This window comes from Oncorhynchus kisutch, linkage group LG6, assembly GCF_002021735.2.
Source record: "Oncorhynchus kisutch isolate 150728-3 linkage group LG6, Okis_V2, whole genome shotgun sequence".
NCBI classification, from domain to species: domain Eukaryota; kingdom Metazoa; phylum Chordata; class Actinopteri; order Salmoniformes; family Salmonidae; genus Oncorhynchus; species Oncorhynchus kisutch.
In genome coordinates, this window is record NC_034179.2 from 20199317 (window position 1) to 20219531 (window position 20215).

Below are 20215 nucleotides of genomic sequence, written 5' to 3' on the forward strand. Positions count from 1 at the left end.
GATTACAGCTGTGAGACTTTCTGGGTAACTCTAAGAGATTTGAACACCTGGATTGTACAATATTTGCACATTATTATTTTTTTTAATTCTTCAAGCTCTGTCAAATTGGTTGTTGATAATAGCTGGACAGCCATTTTCAAGTATTGCCATAGATTTTCAAGTTTTAGGTTATGTTCCTGCTGAAAGGTGAATTTGTCTCTCAGTCTGTTTAAAAGCAGACTAGCAATTAGATTTTCCTCTAGGACTGTGCCTGTGCTTAGCTTTATTCCATTAATTTTTATCCCAAAAAAACTCCCTAGTCCTTGCCAATGACAAGCATACCCATAACATGATGCAGCCACCACCATACTTGAAAATGTGAAGTGCGGTACTCAGGGATGTGTTGTGTTGGATTTGCCCCAAACAAATTCAGGACATGAAAATGCCATTTTATTTTTTGCAGTTTTACTTTAGTGCCTCATTGCAAACAGGAGGCATGTTTGGAATATTTTTATTCTGTACAGGCTTCCTTCTTTCACTCTGTCATTTAGGTTAGTATTGTGGAGTAACTACAATGTTGTTGATCCATCCTCAGTTTTATATCACAGCCATTAAACTCTGTTACTGTTTTAAAGTCACCATTGGCCTCTTATTTTGTGACGTTTGAAGCACGATTGAACACTTTTTGACTCAAGAAATGTCAGGTTTTAAATTGTCATTCATTTGTAAACATTTCTAAAAACATAATTCCACTTTGACATTATGGAGTATTATATGTAGGCCAGTGACACAAAATCAACATTTAATCCATATTAAATTCAGGCTGTAACACAACAAAATGTGGAAATAGCGAAGGCGTGTGAATACTTTCTGAAGGCACCATTTGTACAATTATGGACTCTGGATGGTTGTTGGGTCAAATCGCAAAAGAGCCACACAATCCTGCTGTTGGGCCCTTCAGCAAGCCACTTAAAGGAACTGTAATTGCTTAACTAACTAAACAACCAGCTGTATATCACATTATTTAATGTATGATGCAGTTTAAACAGAAGCATTTGCTGAGAACAGAAAATTATGAACCAGATTAGTTTATATTCTGAGTTTATTAAAGTGTTCATTCAGATGTTGAGTAACATGGGGAAATGAGTGCAGGCATTGTTTGTAAGGAGATCCCTCTCAGTCAGAGTCTATCGTCGTTCCCATTTGTCTGTCCATCAGCAGCCCCAGCCTCCAGGCCAGTCCGGTCTAACACTTTACCCTAGCTCTCTCCTCTTTCTCACACATAGGGTTGCAGGTTGTTCTCATTATACCAGGATGTGAGATAGAAAGAGCAGTGAGTGAATGTAGGTCCTACACGTTTTGGCTTGGAGAGAGAGTTAGAGGAAGAGAAACACCCTAAGGGAATCGGTTTAATGCCATCTTAACAGAGGAGAGCTGGGGACATCCTCTCTACATTAACAGGACTCTCATATACCTCGTTTGTCATGGAAATTACCATGTTAAATAAAGGACAACGCTATGGCTGCCTGCCTTTCATCTATTTACTCGACCCACATTTGGCATCAGATACACAGGCAGCACTTCACTGGGGAAGTCTGTATTTAAAGTGCTAGCTCCTCTAAGTAGGAGCTAGTGTTGCTCTCTGAGTTAATTAGAGCTTGTGTTATAATGAGGAGCGGAGACACTGTAGGGCCACTGAGCTCACTCACACCAACAATATACTTACACCAACACTATACAGAACTCACACCAACACTATATTACACCAACACTATACAGTACTCACACCAACACTATATTAAACCAAAACTATACAGTACTCACACCAACATGATATAGTACTCACACCAACAATATACTTACACCAACACTATATTAAACCAACATTATACAGTACTCACACCAACAATATACTTACACCAACACTACACAGTACTCACACTAACACTATATTACACCAATACTATACAGTACTCACACCAAAACCCTATTACACCAATACTATACAGTACTCACACCAACACTATACAGTACTCACACCAACACTATACTTACACCAACACTACACCGTACTCACACCAACACTATATTACACCAACACTATACAGTACTCACACGAACACTATATTACACCAACACTATACAGTACACACACTAACACTATATTACACTAAACACTATACAGTACACACACCAACACTATATTACACCAAAACTATACAGTACTCACACCAACACTATACTTACACCAACACTACACAGTAGTCACACCAACACTATACAGTACTCACACCAACATTATATTACACCAACACTATACAGTACTCAAACCAACGCTATACAGTAATCACACCAACACTATATTACACCAACACTACACAGTACTTACACCAAAAATATATTAAATGAACACTAAACAGTAATCACACCAACACTATATTACACCAACACTAAACAGTACTCACACCCACACTATATTACACCAACACTATACAGTACTCACACCAACACTATACTTACACCAACACTATACAGTACTCACACCAACATTATATTACACCAACACTATACAGTACTCAAACCAATGCTATACAGTAATCACACCAACACTATATTACACCAACACTACACAGTACTTACACCAAAAATATATTAAATGAACACTACACAGTAATCACACCAACACTATATTACACCAACACTAAACAGTACTCACACCCACACTATATTACACAAACACTATACAGTACTCACACCCACACTATATTACACAAACACTATACAGTACTCACACCCACACTATACAGTACTCACACCAACACTGTACAGTACTCACACCAACACTATACTTACACCAACACTACACAGTAGTCACACCAACACTATATTACACCAACACTACACAGTAATCACACCAACACTATATTACACCAACACTACACAGTACTCACACCCACACTATATTACACAAACACTATACAGTACTCACACCCACACTATACAGTACTCACACCAACACTGTACAGTACTCACACCAACACTGTACTTACACCAACACCATACAGTAATCACACCAACACAATATTACACCAACACTATACAGTATTCACACCCACACTATACAGTACTCACACCCACACTATACAGTACTCACACCTACACTATACTCAACCAACACTGAAGCAGTTTGGTTTAAATACGTTACCTTGCTTAAAGGGTCAATCTGCAGTTGAAACAATAACAAACCGCCACGCCGCCACTGATTTGGTAAATAACTGAGGGATGGGGCTGGAGAAATGTAATCACTCTCAGATTAATAGACAGAGCTATGGATGCAAGGACTGACCATCCATGAGATTGGATGTTCTAGTTTTAACCATGTTTTGACGCAATACAGTGTTAACAATTGCATTGTTTACAAACAAAGGGATAAACAAGCTTCTATTTTGGGTTCTGATGGGGTAAGACAGTTGGACTAAGCTCATGAGACATGTATAAATTATACTCTTCAAGAATCAATGGGTATATCATGAATTTAAAAGTAAAAAATGGATTTAGCAATCGCAGATTGACAGTTTAAGGCCAATGATGACCTCAACCAACAACCTTGGGGTCATCAAATGTTCACCTAACTGAAGAGTCATACATACAGGTCTACCCACCTTATCAGCAAAGTGAATGACAATGAAAGATGTGTTGGACATCCGTGGTTTCTGGAAATGGACGCTGCTTGATAGGCGATCGAACAGCTTCTGGCACCAGTTCTGATCTGTCCCTTTTGGCACCTGTAGCAGCAGCGGATGGAGGAAAAGAAGGAAAGAGAATGAGATGATATAAAACCATGGAGGAAACCAAAACGTTCTACCCACATTACCTGTGCTCAGAATCCTCATTATTTTGAGGTTGTCCCAAATTATCGTCAATAACTTCAAAGGGCGGGATGAGACAGGATGAGTGAAATAAATAAGTAATCTGTTTTGTTCCAAAGGCCTTAACTCATAAAGATCTGGATGCAGGTAGGGGAAACAGAAGCAGGCCACGGTGTGTACATTACAGCAGGATGAATGCCATTAACTGAGGCAAGACGTTTAAAATGCTGGGATCAGCAGTACGCTCTGCTCTGCTCCCCACTTCAACCCCTGAGACTACTCAAGTGCATCCTGCACTATAACTCCTCCCATGGCCAATCGTCCCTATAAACCTCCTCACTAATAAGTTAAGAACTATGTACTCTGGAGCTCTGGAGTAAAGACAGTGTTGATTTAGGACTAAGACAATATATGTAAGACAGGGTGCTCCACCTTGCACTCCTCATCCAGCAGGTCCAGGATTCCCAGCTTGGCCTCTATGACATCAATACAAGGCTGGTTGTCATAGAAGTCGATGAGCGTCCAGGGGATCTGCTCCTTCATGTACTCCTCCTGCTCCAGCTTGAACACATGCTGAGGACACAGAGATGAGACAACTACACAGTGAGCTACAGCCCAGCAGGTTATCAGTTAGACTAAGTCATGAATTATTTCACTTCAATAAATACATGTTGAGTCATGAGGTTCACAGCGACAAGTTCTCACGTCTCCTCTACAGAACATTGGAAACTAAGGTAAAGGGTAGGTAGACAGAGTCATTAGATCATTTATTTTGGTACTGTAGCTTGTTTTTGGTCACAGGTCCAGGATTGGCTGAATAACTGCAACATTTATCTGGAGCTAACTCTGCAGATAGCACTACTGGGTGATTTGAAAACTCAGTCAAATCGCTGAATAATATAATACTACTTGAAGATTTTTTTTTCATCTTTAACTTACAATCTGTAGAACCTATGAGAATAGAAAGGTTCAGAACTTTTGTGAAACATCACAGCACAGACGAAAAATATATGGCAAATAGAAATCCAATATGGATGGTGTTAAGAGATAGATGGGAGAGGTTGAATGGAGTTGAAGGGTGGGAATAATAACAAGATAACTAATGTAAAATATACAGTGTCCGTAAAATGTAAATGGGTTCAGAACGTTTGTAAAACAGCACAGTTAAAAATATATGGCAAAAAGAAATCAAACTGGATGGACATCAGAAATAGATGGGAGAGGTTGAGGAAGAACAGGTCTAAAAACAAACAAAATAGAACTATTGTAAAATAAATTGTCCGTCAAATGTATATAGTATGTATAAGCTGGAAGTAGAAGCCTAAGTGGTGTTGCTAATTAGTTTACTCCAATTAGGGGAGGCGTGGAAGGGTTAGTGGAAAATAAAAAAATAAAAATTAAAACATTTAAAGACACATACATACATTTTAATTTTACCTTTATTTTACTAGGCAAGTCAGTTAAGAACAAATTCTTATTTTCAATGACGGCCTAGGAACAGTGGGTTAACTGCCTGTTCAGGGGCAGAACGACAGATTTGTACCTTGTCAGCTCGGGGATTTGAACGTACAACCTTTTGGTTACTAGTCCACCGCTCTAACCACTAGGTTGATCTCAACCCCATAAAAAATCTTTGGAGGGAGTTGAAAGTCCATGTTGCCCATACATACAGTGGGGCAAAAAAAGTATTTAGTCAGCCACCAATTGTGCAAGTTCTCCCACTTAAAAAGATGAGAGGCCTGTAATTTTCATCATAGGTACACTTCAACTATGACAGACAAAATGAGAAGAAGAAAAATCCAGAAAATCACATTGTAGGATTTTTAATGAATTTATTTGCAAATTATGGTGGAAAATAAGTATTTGGTCACCGATAAACAAGCAAGATTTCTGGCTCGCACAGAGGGGGGTGGAAACATCATGCTTCGGGGCTGTTTTTCTGCAAAGGGACCAGGACCACTGATTCGTGTAAAGGAAAGAATGAATGGGGCCATGTATCGTGAGATTTTGAGTGAAAATCTCCTTCCATCAGCAAGGGCATTGAAGATAAAACGTGGCTGGGTCTTTCAGCATGACAACGATCCCAAACACACCGCCTGGGCAACGAAGGAGTGGCTTCGTAAGAAACATTTCAAGGTCCTGGAGTGGCCTAGCCAGTCTCCAGATCTCAACCCCATAGAAAATCTTTGGAGGGAGTTGAAAGTCCATGTTGCCCAGCAACAGCCCCAAAACATCACTGCTTTAGAGGAGATCTGCATGGAGGAATGGGCCAAAATACCAGCAACAGTATGTGAAAACCTTGTGAAGACTTACAGAAAACGTTTGACCTCTGTCATTGCCAACAAGGGGTATATAACAAAGTATTGCGATAAACTTTTGTTATTGACCAAATACTTATTTTCCACCATAATTTGCAAATAAATTCATAAAAAATCCTACAATGGGATTTTCTGGATTATTTTCCTAATTTTGTCTGTCATAGTTGAAGTGTACCTATGATGAAAATTACAGGCCTCTCTCATCTTTTTAAGTGGGAGAACTTGCACAATTGGTGGCTGACTAAATACTTTTTTGCCCCACTGTATATGAAATTGGACGATTAATCGGTATCGGCTTTTTTTTGTCCTCCAATATATATCTACACACACACACACACATACACATATATATATATATACACATACATACATACATACATACATATATATATATAAAAACACATACATATATACACACATACTCAGTTGAAGTCGGAAATTTACATACACCTTAGCCAAATGCATTTAAACTCAGTTTTTCACAATTCCTGACATTTAATCCTAGTAAAAATTCCGTTTTAGGTCAGTTAGGATCACCACTTTATTTTAAGAATGTGAAATGTCAGAATAATAGTAGAGAGAATGAATTATTTCAACGTTTATTTCTTTCATCACATTCCCAGTGGGTCAGAAGTTTACATACACTCAATTAGTATTTGGGAGCATTGCATTTAAATTGTTTAACTTGGGTCAAGTGTTTCGGGTAGCCTTCCACAAGCTTCCCACAATAAGTTGAGTGAATTTTGGCCCATTCCTCCTGACAGAGCTGGTATCTAAACTTTAGACTGCTACTGTATATGTATTTCCAAAAACATATATGGGGGATTGGAAATGATGCAGACAATTACATTTATGGAAGCTACAATATCAAAGCTGATCTACCCCCCCAAAAAAATACAAGTAAAAAAGGTAGGTAGCTAGATTACAATCTAGTCTCAAACTCACCTGGTTGAACTGCTGCTGAAGTTTCTCATTGGCGTAGTTGATGCAGAACTGCTCAAAGCTGTTTATTTCAAAGGTCTCAAATCTGTTCAGATAAAGAGAAAACATTCAAGTGTTTAATGAGTCAGAAGTCTCTGGTCTCCTGTCATCCTGTGTTGTGGACAGTAATTCTAAATCATGGGCTGAGAGGAAAACTGCACCAAACAATCAACACTCATTCAAGGCTAGAGTTGTCATTAAAATCCAGGACTTCAGGACTGAGATGTTTATTGATCCCACTGATGTAGGGAGGTGAATAATCTGTCAATGTGCCCTGGAGCAAGGCACTTCACCTTAACTGCTCCGATAAACCGCTCTGGATAAGAGCATCTACTAAATTACTAAAATGGAAATGGAAATGTATGCCTGACGTGATAGCTGAAAATACAATGCTGAATAGACAGAAGCCATGGAAAACTGGTCTTCTGAGTCACTGCTTGTGAAAAGCATGTAAAATATTGACCAGGCTGCTGTATCTGCTGAATGTCTTATTTGGGGAGAGGTTTCCACTGTAGCTCAGTATCTCTCCCCTCCCTGCCCCAGCAGCCAGCCTTATCAATAATCTAACTCACAGCAGGGAACCAATTAGGCCTTCAGTCAGACAGGGTCAAGCAGAGGAAGAGCACAGCTCCCCCAGTCAATATGGTTCTATACACTTAGAATACTGTAATGAGAAGACGCACTTAAAACACAGTGGATGGAGATATTTAGCTGGAGAAACACAGAGCGCTCACACATATGCGTCGACATAGAGGCACATCTGCAGACTCGAGGGCACACACACTGAGTAGTTATGAAATCTACTCATCAAATACAAGCTTCTTCGTATCCTAGTACAAAGAACATGGTGTGACAGAACTGTGAGGCAAAATTAAGAATGTGGGATTGTGATGATGTTGTTCTGTGTGCCTGCTGTCACAGTGCATTAATTTACTGCAAGCCTGGGATTATTTTACCATTCACCATGGCTGAGATTTCACTCCTGGCGTTGGCAAGAAAATCAGTTCTCACACAGTCAAGTTCCTCCCACAATTCAAACCGACCCACTGTTGAGCTTTGGTTTTAGAGGTTTTGGGGAGCACAGGTGGACAGCCTTACCCGTAGATGTCCAGAACACCAATGAAAGAGTGTTGTTTGGAGGAGGTGTGCAGGGACTTGTTGACGTACTCCACGATCCAGTCAAACATGTGGGCGTAGATGTGCTTGGCGAGTGCGTCGCGTGCATTAGCTGCCTGTTTGCGAGACATGTTCTTGACGTAGGTCTCTGACGTGGTAACCAGCTTCCTGTGACATAGCCAGTGCTCCATCTGCTCCAGCTCCACCCCCAGCAACTGGCAAAAATGCGCCAAGTGAGGGTCGTTCTTCTACAAACACACACACACACATTGAATCAACAAATTAGGTATGAGGTATAGAGAAGATACATGGTTTGGGGTTGTGATGTGGAACTAGAAACTCAAACAGAATTAAGCTAGATAAGACTGGATAGTGACATACTAATATGTGGCAGGAGTCTCCGTCTCTCTCCGAGCAGATCTCCACGTTTCCCAGATGCAGGATGGAAGCTATGATTCTGAATATGCTGCTTTGATTGCTGTCATTAACACCTGTCAAACAACCAGAGTAAGGTGCATGTTAACAGTTGTTCCATCGGGAGATTGAAAAATCACATGTTTCTATTTCTCTTTTGTGTGATTAGAATAAAATCCCAATCAGCCTTTACGCCTATTCTATTCTATTCTACGCCTATGTAGGTGTGTTGCTAGCTTAGAACGTACTCATGCAGTCAGACACTTACCCAGTAACGTAAATGCTTCTCTGGTCTTCTCAAAGTCCTCAGCATCATTAACCCCCTCAATGAAGATGTTCTCTCCTTGTGATGTGAAGATGAAGTCCTCTGCACTGGCTTCAGGATGAAAGCAGCAGTTAAGTAGATATATACATTAATGTATAAGACCAGTGTTCTTATTAGGAGGCCCTGACAGGCATGATAGGCATCCATTATTCTCTGAATCCTTTAGTATGAGAAATAATTGCCTCTAGTAAACATGACATAAAGAGAATAAATTGCTTATGAAACAGATAGATAGTGGAATATTGTCTTCATCTGTGACACTTACTCAAGGCTAGGTCCTTGAACTCTGGCAAGCTAGCCGAGGCACACAGCTGGTAGAAGATGTGGTAATTCCTCTCATCCTCTGCCTAAAAAGCAGAAATATACTACAGATATTATATCACTTAAAGGACCAATGCAGCCATTCTTACCTCAATATTAAATCATTTCTGGGTAACAATTAAGTACTTTACTGTGATTGTTTTCAATTAAATTGTCAAAATATAATTTCTCAAGCAAAAATGTTGCTATAACTGTCTGGGAGTGGTCTGAGCGAGGGTCCTAATTGGAGGAGTCTAATAGGAGAGACATATAACCTAAAAAACTGGCTGTTATTGGTAGAAAGGAGGGCAAAATCACATTGTTATTGGTCTATTAACTTATTCCGCCTGGTGATGTCACCAGGGAGTCCAAAACTTCATCCTTGCAAAACAAGCTGCAATTTCAGTCTTTTCCAACAGCTCTTACAATAAAAGGACATTATCAGAATTTTCACAATTTCACAGTATTATTTCAACCTGTGGAAATATATATAATATACAGGAAAATCATATTTTTGCCTGCACTGCCTCGTTAATTCTTTATCAATAATATCTTCTGAGTGAATGAAAGACTTGGGTAGTTTTGTTAGATCAGGAGTTCCCCTGGGCTGCAATTTAATCTTGTAGCTCTATTCATTTTTTAAAATTACTTAGATAAATTCATAATGATATTTGATTGTCTGGAAAAATGTGTCAAGTTAGGGCTTAATCAAATGCTTATTTAAACTAAGGAAAGTAAATGTGAAGGAAGCATGGACTTGCAGTAGTAATACAGAGTGAAACCAATTTCTTCCCAGACTGAACAACATGGAGTTACACGTACCTGAAAGACTACCCTTGACTTCTCCAGCAGATACGTGCGCATGTTGGCTCCTATGATGTGATAACTCCTGTCAAAACCAATCTGGATGTACTTCCCAAAACGACTGCTGTTGTCGTTGCGAGTGGTTTTCGCATTTCCAATAGCCTATAAAGAGAAGAACGGGGCAGAAAAAAGTGTGAGTTTCAAAAGAAAATCTTCAAAAGAGATCAAAGGAAAATCTTAACCACTGTAAAATATATATTTCTATCCTCTCATATTGTAATTCATACCACACAAAAAAAACTTTAGAGTCTCCTTACTGCTTGTAATATACCTTGACAGTCATAATGCTCCTAATTCTGAGCTGTGACACCTGCCAAGATGGGGCCAGTCGGTCCTTGCATACAGATCAGTCCTGTTTCTGTTTCTTTACTCTGAGTCCATTACCAGCCTCACGTCAGCTAGATCAGACAGAAATGTCTGACCGCCCTTCTCCTGAACTTCATGAACAACAGACGGATAACTTTCTAGCTAGCAGCCTTTCCTGGTCTTATCGTTCCACACAGGCTGAGGGACTTTGCTGTTAGGAAGGTTTCTGCTGATTCAGAACACGAGAGAGGGTAATGGACTCCTGCTGTGCTTGCTAGGCTTCTTCACATACAGTTTTCATAATGATTCCCCATACAAGTACTTTTCTGTAGCCTGAACTCTCCAAAGTTACAACTGAAGATGTGGAGTTCATTATACTTTTTGTGTGCCGAGAAAGTTAACACGATCACGTTTTAACAAGAACCAACCTAATAGCGTTGCACGCTATAACAAAACTCCTGTACTTTTTAAATACTAGAACATGAAAAGTGGTTCGGTACTAGAATGTGTTACTTTTGGTACTTCTGTCAAATGCGTCGCACGTTATATACGGATTGAGAGGATCGAGTCTGTCAAGTCATTTTTCTGAATCTTCTCAGGGGGGCCGTAGCTATCCAGGCTAATTGCGCTTGAAGCTGACCCAGCAGGAGCCACTTTCGAGAACCAAGTGAGAGGAGAGAGAGAAAATGCAGACAGCACAACTTATTCTAACAAAAACATCATACCACCACGCCCGCAGCTTGTTGACAAAACTGGCTGCAGAAGCAAACTATGGGAATACTTTGCTTACAGATCAAATGAGGGCCAGCCCACCGAAACAACTAAGCAAAAGGTGCTAGAATGGAGTGCAGTGCAAAGGAGGTTTAGCTCCAAAACAACATAAACAACTATTTTACACATAATATTTGCATTGTAACGTTATTCTACTAGCAACTAAATGTGAATACTTTTTTTGTGATGACATGAACATATATTCAGCATGACATTCATGTGAGCATTATAATAGGATTACAACCCAAAAGTAATGTGAAATGCGCTCATAAAACGTGACGATTTTCAATAGTTACCACAACCACAAAGTCAAATGGGCAATATTATTGTAAAAAATCTCGAAAACAAAAATGATAAAAAAAAAAGAGTTAGGCATAAGGTTAGCAGTGTGGTTAAGGTTAGAGTTAAGTTTAAAATAACATTTTAAGAAGAGAAATTGTAGAAATAGGCGGGGTTTGACTTTGTGGGTGTGGTAACTAGTAACAACCTGACTGGACAGCAATATACTTAAGACTACTTCCGGTTTGCACTCGATTTCCCTTACTAGTATGCTATATAGCTGGCCTGGGCTGGTCGACAGTATGGGATCATCAGCCCATCCTCACCTCCATGATGGGGCTGGAGGCCAGCACCTTCTCCTCAACATTGGTGTCGTTGGCTGACCCTCCCACAGTGGCGAAGAACCGCATGGCGTACTTAGCAGAGACGGTCTTCCCTGCCCCTGACTCTCCACTTACTATGATGGATTGGTTCCTCTCATCTCTACAGGAAGAAGCGATTGAGATCGACATTGAAGACATTTTGTAAGTTATTTACAGTTAAAAAGGTAACTGACCATCAGACAATATCAGATATCGCAATAACGCTACAGTAATACAGTGGATCAATCCTATAGTTGCACAATGCTAATCAACTCTGCATGACTGGAGTTGCCAGGACAATATAGCAGTGGGCCTTTACGTAGGCAGCGACTACAACTTAATGTGGAAATGGTATTGAGGAGGGTGACAGTTAATGTGGACCTGAGCACTGTTATTATCCACCCACACCTTCCATTGAAGACACCGTCTCTGCCTGGACTGCTTATTTAGACCCTCAGTCCCACACCAACACTATCAAATTACATAGCAAATTGAATTAGGGGTCTAATCAAGTACTTGATATGCAGCTATGTGTCACACAGTAACAAATCAATTGCCTCCCAAAGCAGACTAATACATAAAATGTGCTTATGAAACTGGCAACTGTACCAGGTCTGATACAGTAACAGAATCCCGATCCTGGGTTATACCCAATTAGCTGTACCCAGAGGCTCATACAGCACCTGGCCATCTGCTTGTATGCCTCCTCAGCAACAGCAAAGATGTGTGGGTCCATGTCTCCCATGTTCTGCCCACTGTAGGCATTGATGACCTCCTCTCCATAGATCTGCAGCTGCTCGTAGGGGTTGATGGCCACCAGCACAATGCCTTTGGAGGGAAGATGGAGTGAGGGAAGGGAGGACAGAGAGGACAGTAGAGCCAGTCAAGTAAAACATTCAACTCTCTAAAATCACTATATCTCACAGTGATACTGTAACCGGTAGTTACTTAATCCTAATTTAGTAATATATCTCATATATCCATGTGGGTGTGTGTATTTGTGTGTCTCCGGGGGTTGGGATAAAGCAAAAAGACTCATCTCTGTTTGTCCTGTAATAAACTAATCTTCTTATTAATCCTATCATACTGTACGTACAGAACAAAATACTATTGTAATTAAAACCACACTGATAACAACCCTTAGTCGTTTAACTACTACCTTTGATATGTAAATACTACATGGGGCGGCAGGGTAGCCTAGTGGTTAGAGCGTTGGACTAGTAACTGGAAGGTTGCAAGTTCAAACCCCTGAGCTGACAAGGTCCTCTGTCGTTCTGCCCCTTAACAGGCAGTTAACCCACTGTTCCTAGGCCGTCATTGGAAATAAGAATTTGTTCTTAACTGACTTGCCTAGTAAAATTAAAAATAAATAAATAAACCATATCACAACATCCAGATGGCCAGAGGAATGTAGAAGGTTTCCTTCCAAGCATGCCCTGGCAGGGTTACTATGGGGACAGATCTCCCTAAAAGATGGTGGTGATATCTATGGCCAGTGTATACTCAACAGATTGTCTTTGCTCATTACCTTTTGTCTGCTTTGTTTAGGATGAATTCCACACATGGCTACAGAGCAAGCATTTGTTGCTTTAGTCAATGGAACCCTAGTTGATTGGGGATTGGGAGGACAGGTTTGTTGGGACAAGTCAACCAGTAAGGTCAATAAAAGCCTTAATCCTGCATGGTGTATAATAGACCAGCTACACTAGTAAACATGGAGGACTTTGAGGCAAAAGGTCAGGCCAAGGGCTTTTGGAAGAGAAGCAACACAGGCCACATTGGATAAATCTAATTGATGTTAGTTGTCGCTGTATAAACCAGTGTAATAAATGGCAAGATAAGATTTGAAGACTTGGATCGATTCACCCCATCATATGTATACTACCGTTCAAAAGTTTGGGGGTCACTTAGAAATGTCCTTGTTTTCCATGAAACATACATGAAATTTGTTGCAAAATGAATAGGAAATATAATCAAGATGTTGACAAGGTTATAAATAATGATTTTTAATTGAAATAGTAATTGTGTAATTGAAATAGTAATCCTTCAAACTTTGCTTTCATCAAAGAATCCTCCATTTGCAGCAATTACAGCCTTGCAGACCTTTGGCATTCTAGTTGTCAAGTTGTTGAGGTCATCTGAAGAGATTTCTCTCCATGCTTCCTGAAGCACCTCCCACAAGTTGGATTGGCTTGATGGGCACTTCTTACGTACCATACGGTCAAGCTGCTCCCACAGCTCAATAGGGTTGAGATCCGGTGACTGTGCTGGCCACTCCATTATAGACAGAATACCAGCTGACTGCTTCTTCCTTAAATAGTTCTTGCATAGTTTGGAGCTGTGCTTTGGGTCATTGCCTTGTTGTAGGAGGAAATTGGCTCCAATTAAGCGCCATCCACAGGGTATGGCATGGTGCTACAAAATGGAGTGGTAGCCTTCCTTTTTTCCAAGAACCCTTTTACCCTGTACAAATCCCCCACTTTATCACCACCAAAGCACCCCCAGACCGTCACATTGCCTCCACCATGCTTGACAGATGGCATCAAGCACTCCTCCAGCATATTTTTTTTTTCTGCATCTCACAAATGTTCTTCTTTGTGATCCGAACACCTCAAACTTAGATTCGTCTGTCCATAACACTTTTTTCCAATCTTCCTCTGTCCAGTGTCTGTGTTCTTTTTCCCATCTTAATATTTTATTTTTATTGGCCAGTCTGAGATATTGCTTTTTCTTTGCAACTCTGCCTAGAAGGCCAGCATCCCAGAGTCGCCTCTTCACTGTTGACATTGAGACTGGTATTTTGCAGGTACTATTTAATGAAGCTGCCAGTTGAGGACTTGTGAGGCGTCTGTTTCTCAAATTAGACACTAATATACTTGTCCTCTTGCTCAGTTGTTCACCGGGGCCTCCCATTCCTCTTTCTATTCTGGTTAGAGCCAGTTTCCGCTGTTCTGCGAAGGGAGTAGTACACAGCGTTGTACGAGATCTTCAGTTTCTTGGCAATTTCTCGCATGAAATAGCCTTCATTTCTCAGAACAAGAATAGACTGACGAGTTTCAGAAGAAAGTATGCTGATGCTCCAGATACTCAACTAGTCTAAAGAAGGCCAGTTTATTGCTTCTTTAATCAGAGCAACAGTTTTCAGCTGTGCTAACATAATTGCAGGAGGGCTTTCTAATGATCAATTAGCCTTTTCAAATGATAAACTTAGATTAGCTTACACAACGTGCTATTGGAACACAGGAGTGATGGTTGCTGATAATGGGCCTCTGTAGATATTCCATAAAAAATATGCCGTTTCCAGCTACAATAGTCATTTACAACATTAACAATGTCTACACTGTATTTCTGATCAATTTAATGTTATTTTAAATGGACAAAAAATGTGTTTTCCTTTCAAAAACAAGGACATTTCTCAGTGACCCCAAACTTCTGAACGGTAGTGTAGATTCACCCCATCGTATGTAGATTCACCCCATCGTATGTTGCCTGTTTAGAGAGGTGGTATAGAGACTTACCACAGTATGTGTAGATGTGATTGGACTCTGTGAAGCGCACTTTGAGGTTGTGCAGGACAGCAGGCTCGTGCAGGTAGCTGAGAGCTGTGAGGTCATTCTCCCCCACCAGGATATCAGGGTTCCGGAGGAAGGGAAGAGCGTTGTCTTTGGGTCCGATGCGGTATTCCAACGGCTGGGACAGATGTTCAAGCAAAAATGTCACAACAAATTATTACAGCCAAGTGTTTGCACGTGTACCTGTTGTAAGGGTAAGACCATTTTACCTTTATCAGTTTAAATCATATTGCAGCACCATCCATAAGAATATTACAAATATTACAATCCACACAGCTTATTGAATTATTGAGAAGAGAAATAATTATGTTTTTATGTTAAAGGATAACGGCATCTAGGTGTGTATGAATCATACCTGACAATCCCACCCTGCTGCTACATGAGGTGATATGAAAATCTCATCATATGCTTACGTATTCAAATTACTCTTGACACAGTGCATTGTAATTTAATTTTACTCTCAAAGTTTGCAGTTTTCCCTTAAAAAACACAATTAATGATTTATGGCACTTAAGTTTATGAATGTGTCTGGGCACACACACATTAACTGCTTTAATACAGCATGATGTAAAACGCAAAATGTACAACAGCACAGCAAAATAGACCAAAGCATATGGAGTCTTGAGGCAAAGGCTATATTATCCAAATAAGGATATGGATTTAATAACTGTGGCCTGATCCAGTGGGTAGTATATTACCGTTTCATCTTCAAGTTTGAGGTACAGGATGGGCTCTCCCTCCTTGTAATCTTTGATGATCTCTGCAGCTCTCCACACATCCTCTGGGTCTGGGATCCACACCCGAGTGTACTGGAAAACAAGAACACATACAAATATATTTAATGTAACTTTTTCAACTGATTATTGTTTTCACAGTTAGATAACATTCCTCCCCCATTTGCCCAAGTTCATAGACGATGTTGTGTAACTTATTGTCAATAGAAAAAAGTAGAAATTGTTTCAACAAATGCTTAAATTAAGAAATGCACTGCCAATAGGTTGATATGGCACAGTGGCAATATTGAGGTTGTGTTTGTGACACAACCAGCCTTGAGATATCCCAGATAGGTCTATATTGAGGTGAAAATGCTGACAGATAATTTCTTAACTCTTATTTAGGCCTACCTTTTTGATTACATAATTTAGGATCACATCCAAATTTACTTCAAGATTATTTTAGTGTTAATGACATTTACTCTAATGGGATCCCAAATCCTATTCTGAAGAGACATTCAGCAACTTATTCCATCTTCTAAAAGTATTAATTGCACCTTTCTAACGTTTAAAAAAAATAATTTAATAACTTTATGGAATTACTATGAGAGAAGTTTGGCCTGATGTTGTAGATAAAGCTTTTATTTTTCTACCTATTATCAGGATGGTGAGAGTAATTACTCCCTGTGATGAATTATACACACTATTAGGCTACCACTCTGACATCATATGTGCAAAGAACAGGGTCAAAGTCAGTGTGCAAAATCCAGACATGAAAGATTGCCGCGAAAGAAACAGTGTTGTAGGTCAAAAACATCAACACAAGAGAGAGAAAGTATGTTTCCCATGCAATATGTTTTTCTTTATTGGATAAAGGAATGCTGCTGGACGATTTGCATAGGTAGTTAGCTAGCGTTGGCAAGCTAACTCTAGCTAGCTAGTTGGCCTTTTTGCTGGGAGGTTCCAACTAGACTAGCTAGTTACCATCTACAGAAAAGACTTGCCATGCAATCTGTTTAGTTTTTTTGGTGTTAGCTAGTACGCTAAGTAGCTAGTTTCCTCACGTTGACTAGCTAGCTACCTAAAGCTGGAAAATATGCTACGGTCGTTACTCGCTAGCTATCTAACTACAGTAACGTTAGCTGGGGTCGATGGTTTTATATTCCCTGAACCTTGTTCTCATGGTATCCATACCCCAAGGGTATTAAGTGAGACATACCCAGGATGTTAACGAGCTAGCTGTGTCAACACAATCACTATTATTGTCAGCTGGATAACACAACAACTATCTAGCTATGCTTAGCTAGCTATATGCCTAAACTATAGAAGTCATGATTTATGATAACTTGGGGCAATGTAAAGTGTCTATGATAAATGGTCATACATTCTTCTTCTCTACCACAGTTTACCACAACGTCTCAGACTCTAGGATATGAAAATACTTACAAGAAAGAAACAGATGGAGACAGTTGTCGATTTCCATTGTTACTTGTAATGTTAAAAAGGAAAGAAAAAGACAATCCCATGTTTCTAAATTAGCTAGCTTTCTAGAGAAGGGTGCAATTGTGGCCCCCAATTCGGGGAGTTCCTGCATGTGATTAATTATACACACCATTAGGCTACCACTAATTGCATTCAGAAAATTCAACTATTAGTTTCAGAAAATTGGAAAAATCGCATGAAATGAGGCATTATCAATTTAATTCAAGATCAGAACAATATTTTTTGTTTACTATTGCACTTCTCAGCACATACGTGTCACTTCACTGACGTTTAGGCCTATTCTGGAGATGCAAATGACTGCACCACAGAACAAAAGAAAACCGGTTATTTTTCTGTGTCCTTGATGGCAAAAATAAAAGCCGTGGTCTGCTCAACAAATTATCCAAACAGTCCTCCTGACTTCCCATTCCTCAACAGTTATGAAGCAGCCTTACTCCCTATTACTTTGTAGCAGTGCATTGAATGTGGGGGAAATAACAGACAAAAGAGAAAAGGAAACTTACTGTTGAGATGTAATAGCTCATCAAAAACATGGCTATATTTTCTCTGAAATCTACGAGACAGGCCAGGCTAAAACTACAGACCATAGAAACATAGTACAGTAGAGTAGGCCGACCTCAGACAGCTAAACTACATAGGGTTCGCTGTGGGTGACTGACCACCAAGAAAGATCGATGTGTACATACATAAGTACACCAGATCGCAGGTTGATTCATGTCAATTTGCTGCTAGCAGATGAAGAGTGCCAAAACAAAGCATGAGGTGCTGAGGGAACAGATGGGCAGTAGGCTGTGAATCATCAAGCAGCTGACTCGGCACAGGATTTAGGCTAATCAGCAACATCCCTCCAGTGCATAACTACATCATCTCCTTTATATCACCCCAGAGAAAACACCACAGAAGGGGGGGAAAAATAACTAAATCCGAAATGTTAATGAATGCTCTGACTCACCATCTTCCCTCCATTGGGCCACATTTGAAAAGGTGAGAGGATGGAATAATGTGTAGGCTATGGTTCACATATCATCAGCAGACTGAATAAAAGCAGTCAGGGGGATGCAGTTTATACAGTGTTATCAGCCCTGTACTCTGCAATGTCCTCTGTGTGTAAGTCAAGTGGATTTTCAACAGCTGAGTGCTGTGTGTCTCAAAATGGAGAACAAACTCTTTTTGTACGACCTTCACAACTTCATAGGAAACTTCTTAACAAGTTGTCTGTGTTTACTGTTACCGGAGGGCCCGGCTATCTCAGATCGGTGTCATCATGAGTCTGTGCTCTTCACACTAGAATCTCAGCCTGATATCAACACAGTGAGTTGGCAGAGGACACTCTCCCCAGGAGGTTAAACCTGGCATTTAGACTCAGTCACAGAGGGCCCATTCATGTTTAAACACCAGTAAAGCATAGGCGTCACACCCCTTAACCAAGTGGTGGGCCAACTCCCCTGTAGGAATGCATTATAGATTAGACACCTACTGATGTTAGCCATGCTCTGACTGGGAGGCTGAGAGATTCAACTTTGAGGGCTGGCTGTCTTTCCCCCAGGCAACACAGAGTCACAGCATATCACGGCAGGCGAGCTGACAGCAGTGCTTTTTAATCCACTTTAATAAGGAGGCAGTGGGCGGGCAGATAACTGGGGGGGGAGATGTAGCGATATAAAATAACCTTGTGTTGTGCTGCAATCAACTGTGCCATCAGTAATATTACCCACATTTCAGCAAGGGTCACATGGGCTTCGACTCTAGGCACACGTGAAGGTTTGTCTGAAAGTCTGAAACTTTCTCACACAACCCTAGGGAAGATCTTATTCTACTGGGATAACTATTTTGCAGCTTCCAGTAGTAGGAAATATTTTAGCTTATTTGACTTGATAAATACCATATTTATTCTTATTACTAAGCTATTAGGCTACATATCAATACCTTATTTATTACTAAGCTATTAGGCTACATAGATAGTAACCCAATAAAGACGGCAACCAATAGGGACAGCACTCACTCACCAACAGTCCATTTAGCTGTGTATTAAAAACGATTCACACACCTTGACTTTATAGAGATTTATGACATTTCACAAAGGTGCTTTCTTTTGTCTCCTGATTGCAAGCTTACGCTCATGTGTTACAATACATCTCCTTTCCTCAGAGTTCTTCTTTTCAAGAACAGAGTCCTTGGAAAGAGTATCTAGCAGAGCGGCAACAATCTGTGAAATGTTCCTCCACACAGACTATAACAGAACAACAGAACTCATACAGTACATTATTTACATCCCAGCGCCAGCCTCAGGCCCCAGGTGGACACATCAGAGAAGGAAACAAACTGTCTCACTGCTAAGAAACTAAGACCCATGCTGATGTGCAACTAAACACCGGAAGATACACAACTTTGGCATTTAAACGACAATACTACAGTCCCAGTCTGCTCCAACAAATGTTAATTTGTGAAAAAATATTTCCTCAGTCACATAACATCTCCAGGGGAGGAGTCAATAGAGGAAACATGAGAGAATGAGAGGGATGGAGCTAGGGTAGAAGAGCACA

At 40.2% G+C, this 20215-nt stretch overlaps 1 protein-coding gene across 3 annotated transcripts in view; it reads right to left on the minus strand.

Annotated features, from left to right (window-relative positions):
• The window catches only part of LOC109892484 (unconventional myosin-Vb-like), a 71458-nt gene that overhangs the window by 35654 nt on the left and 15589 nt on the right, over window positions 1–20215 (minus strand). For all 3 annotated transcript variants that reach the window (XM_031826365.1, XM_031826364.1, XM_020485048.2), the window contains exons 2-13: window positions 16155–16265; window positions 15403–15574; window positions 12568–12712; window positions 11849–12005; window positions 10125–10268; window positions 9268–9349; window positions 8946–9053; window positions 8645–8754; window positions 8246–8511; window positions 7112–7193; window positions 4281–4421; window positions 3642–3764 (exon numbers count right to left, since the gene is read on the minus strand). In XM_031826365.1, the coding sequence (XP_031682225.1) occupies window positions 3642–3764; window positions 4281–4421; window positions 7112–7193; window positions 8246–8511; window positions 8645–8754; window positions 8946–9053; window positions 9268–9349; window positions 10125–10268; window positions 11849–12005; window positions 12568–12712; window positions 15403–15574; window positions 16155–16265 (1641 nt within the window). The remainder of the gene's footprint in view (window positions 1–3641; window positions 3765–4280; window positions 4422–7111; window positions 7194–8245; window positions 8512–8644; window positions 8755–8945; window positions 9054–9267; window positions 9350–10124; window positions 10269–11848; window positions 12006–12567; window positions 12713–15402; window positions 15575–16154; window positions 16266–20215) is intronic.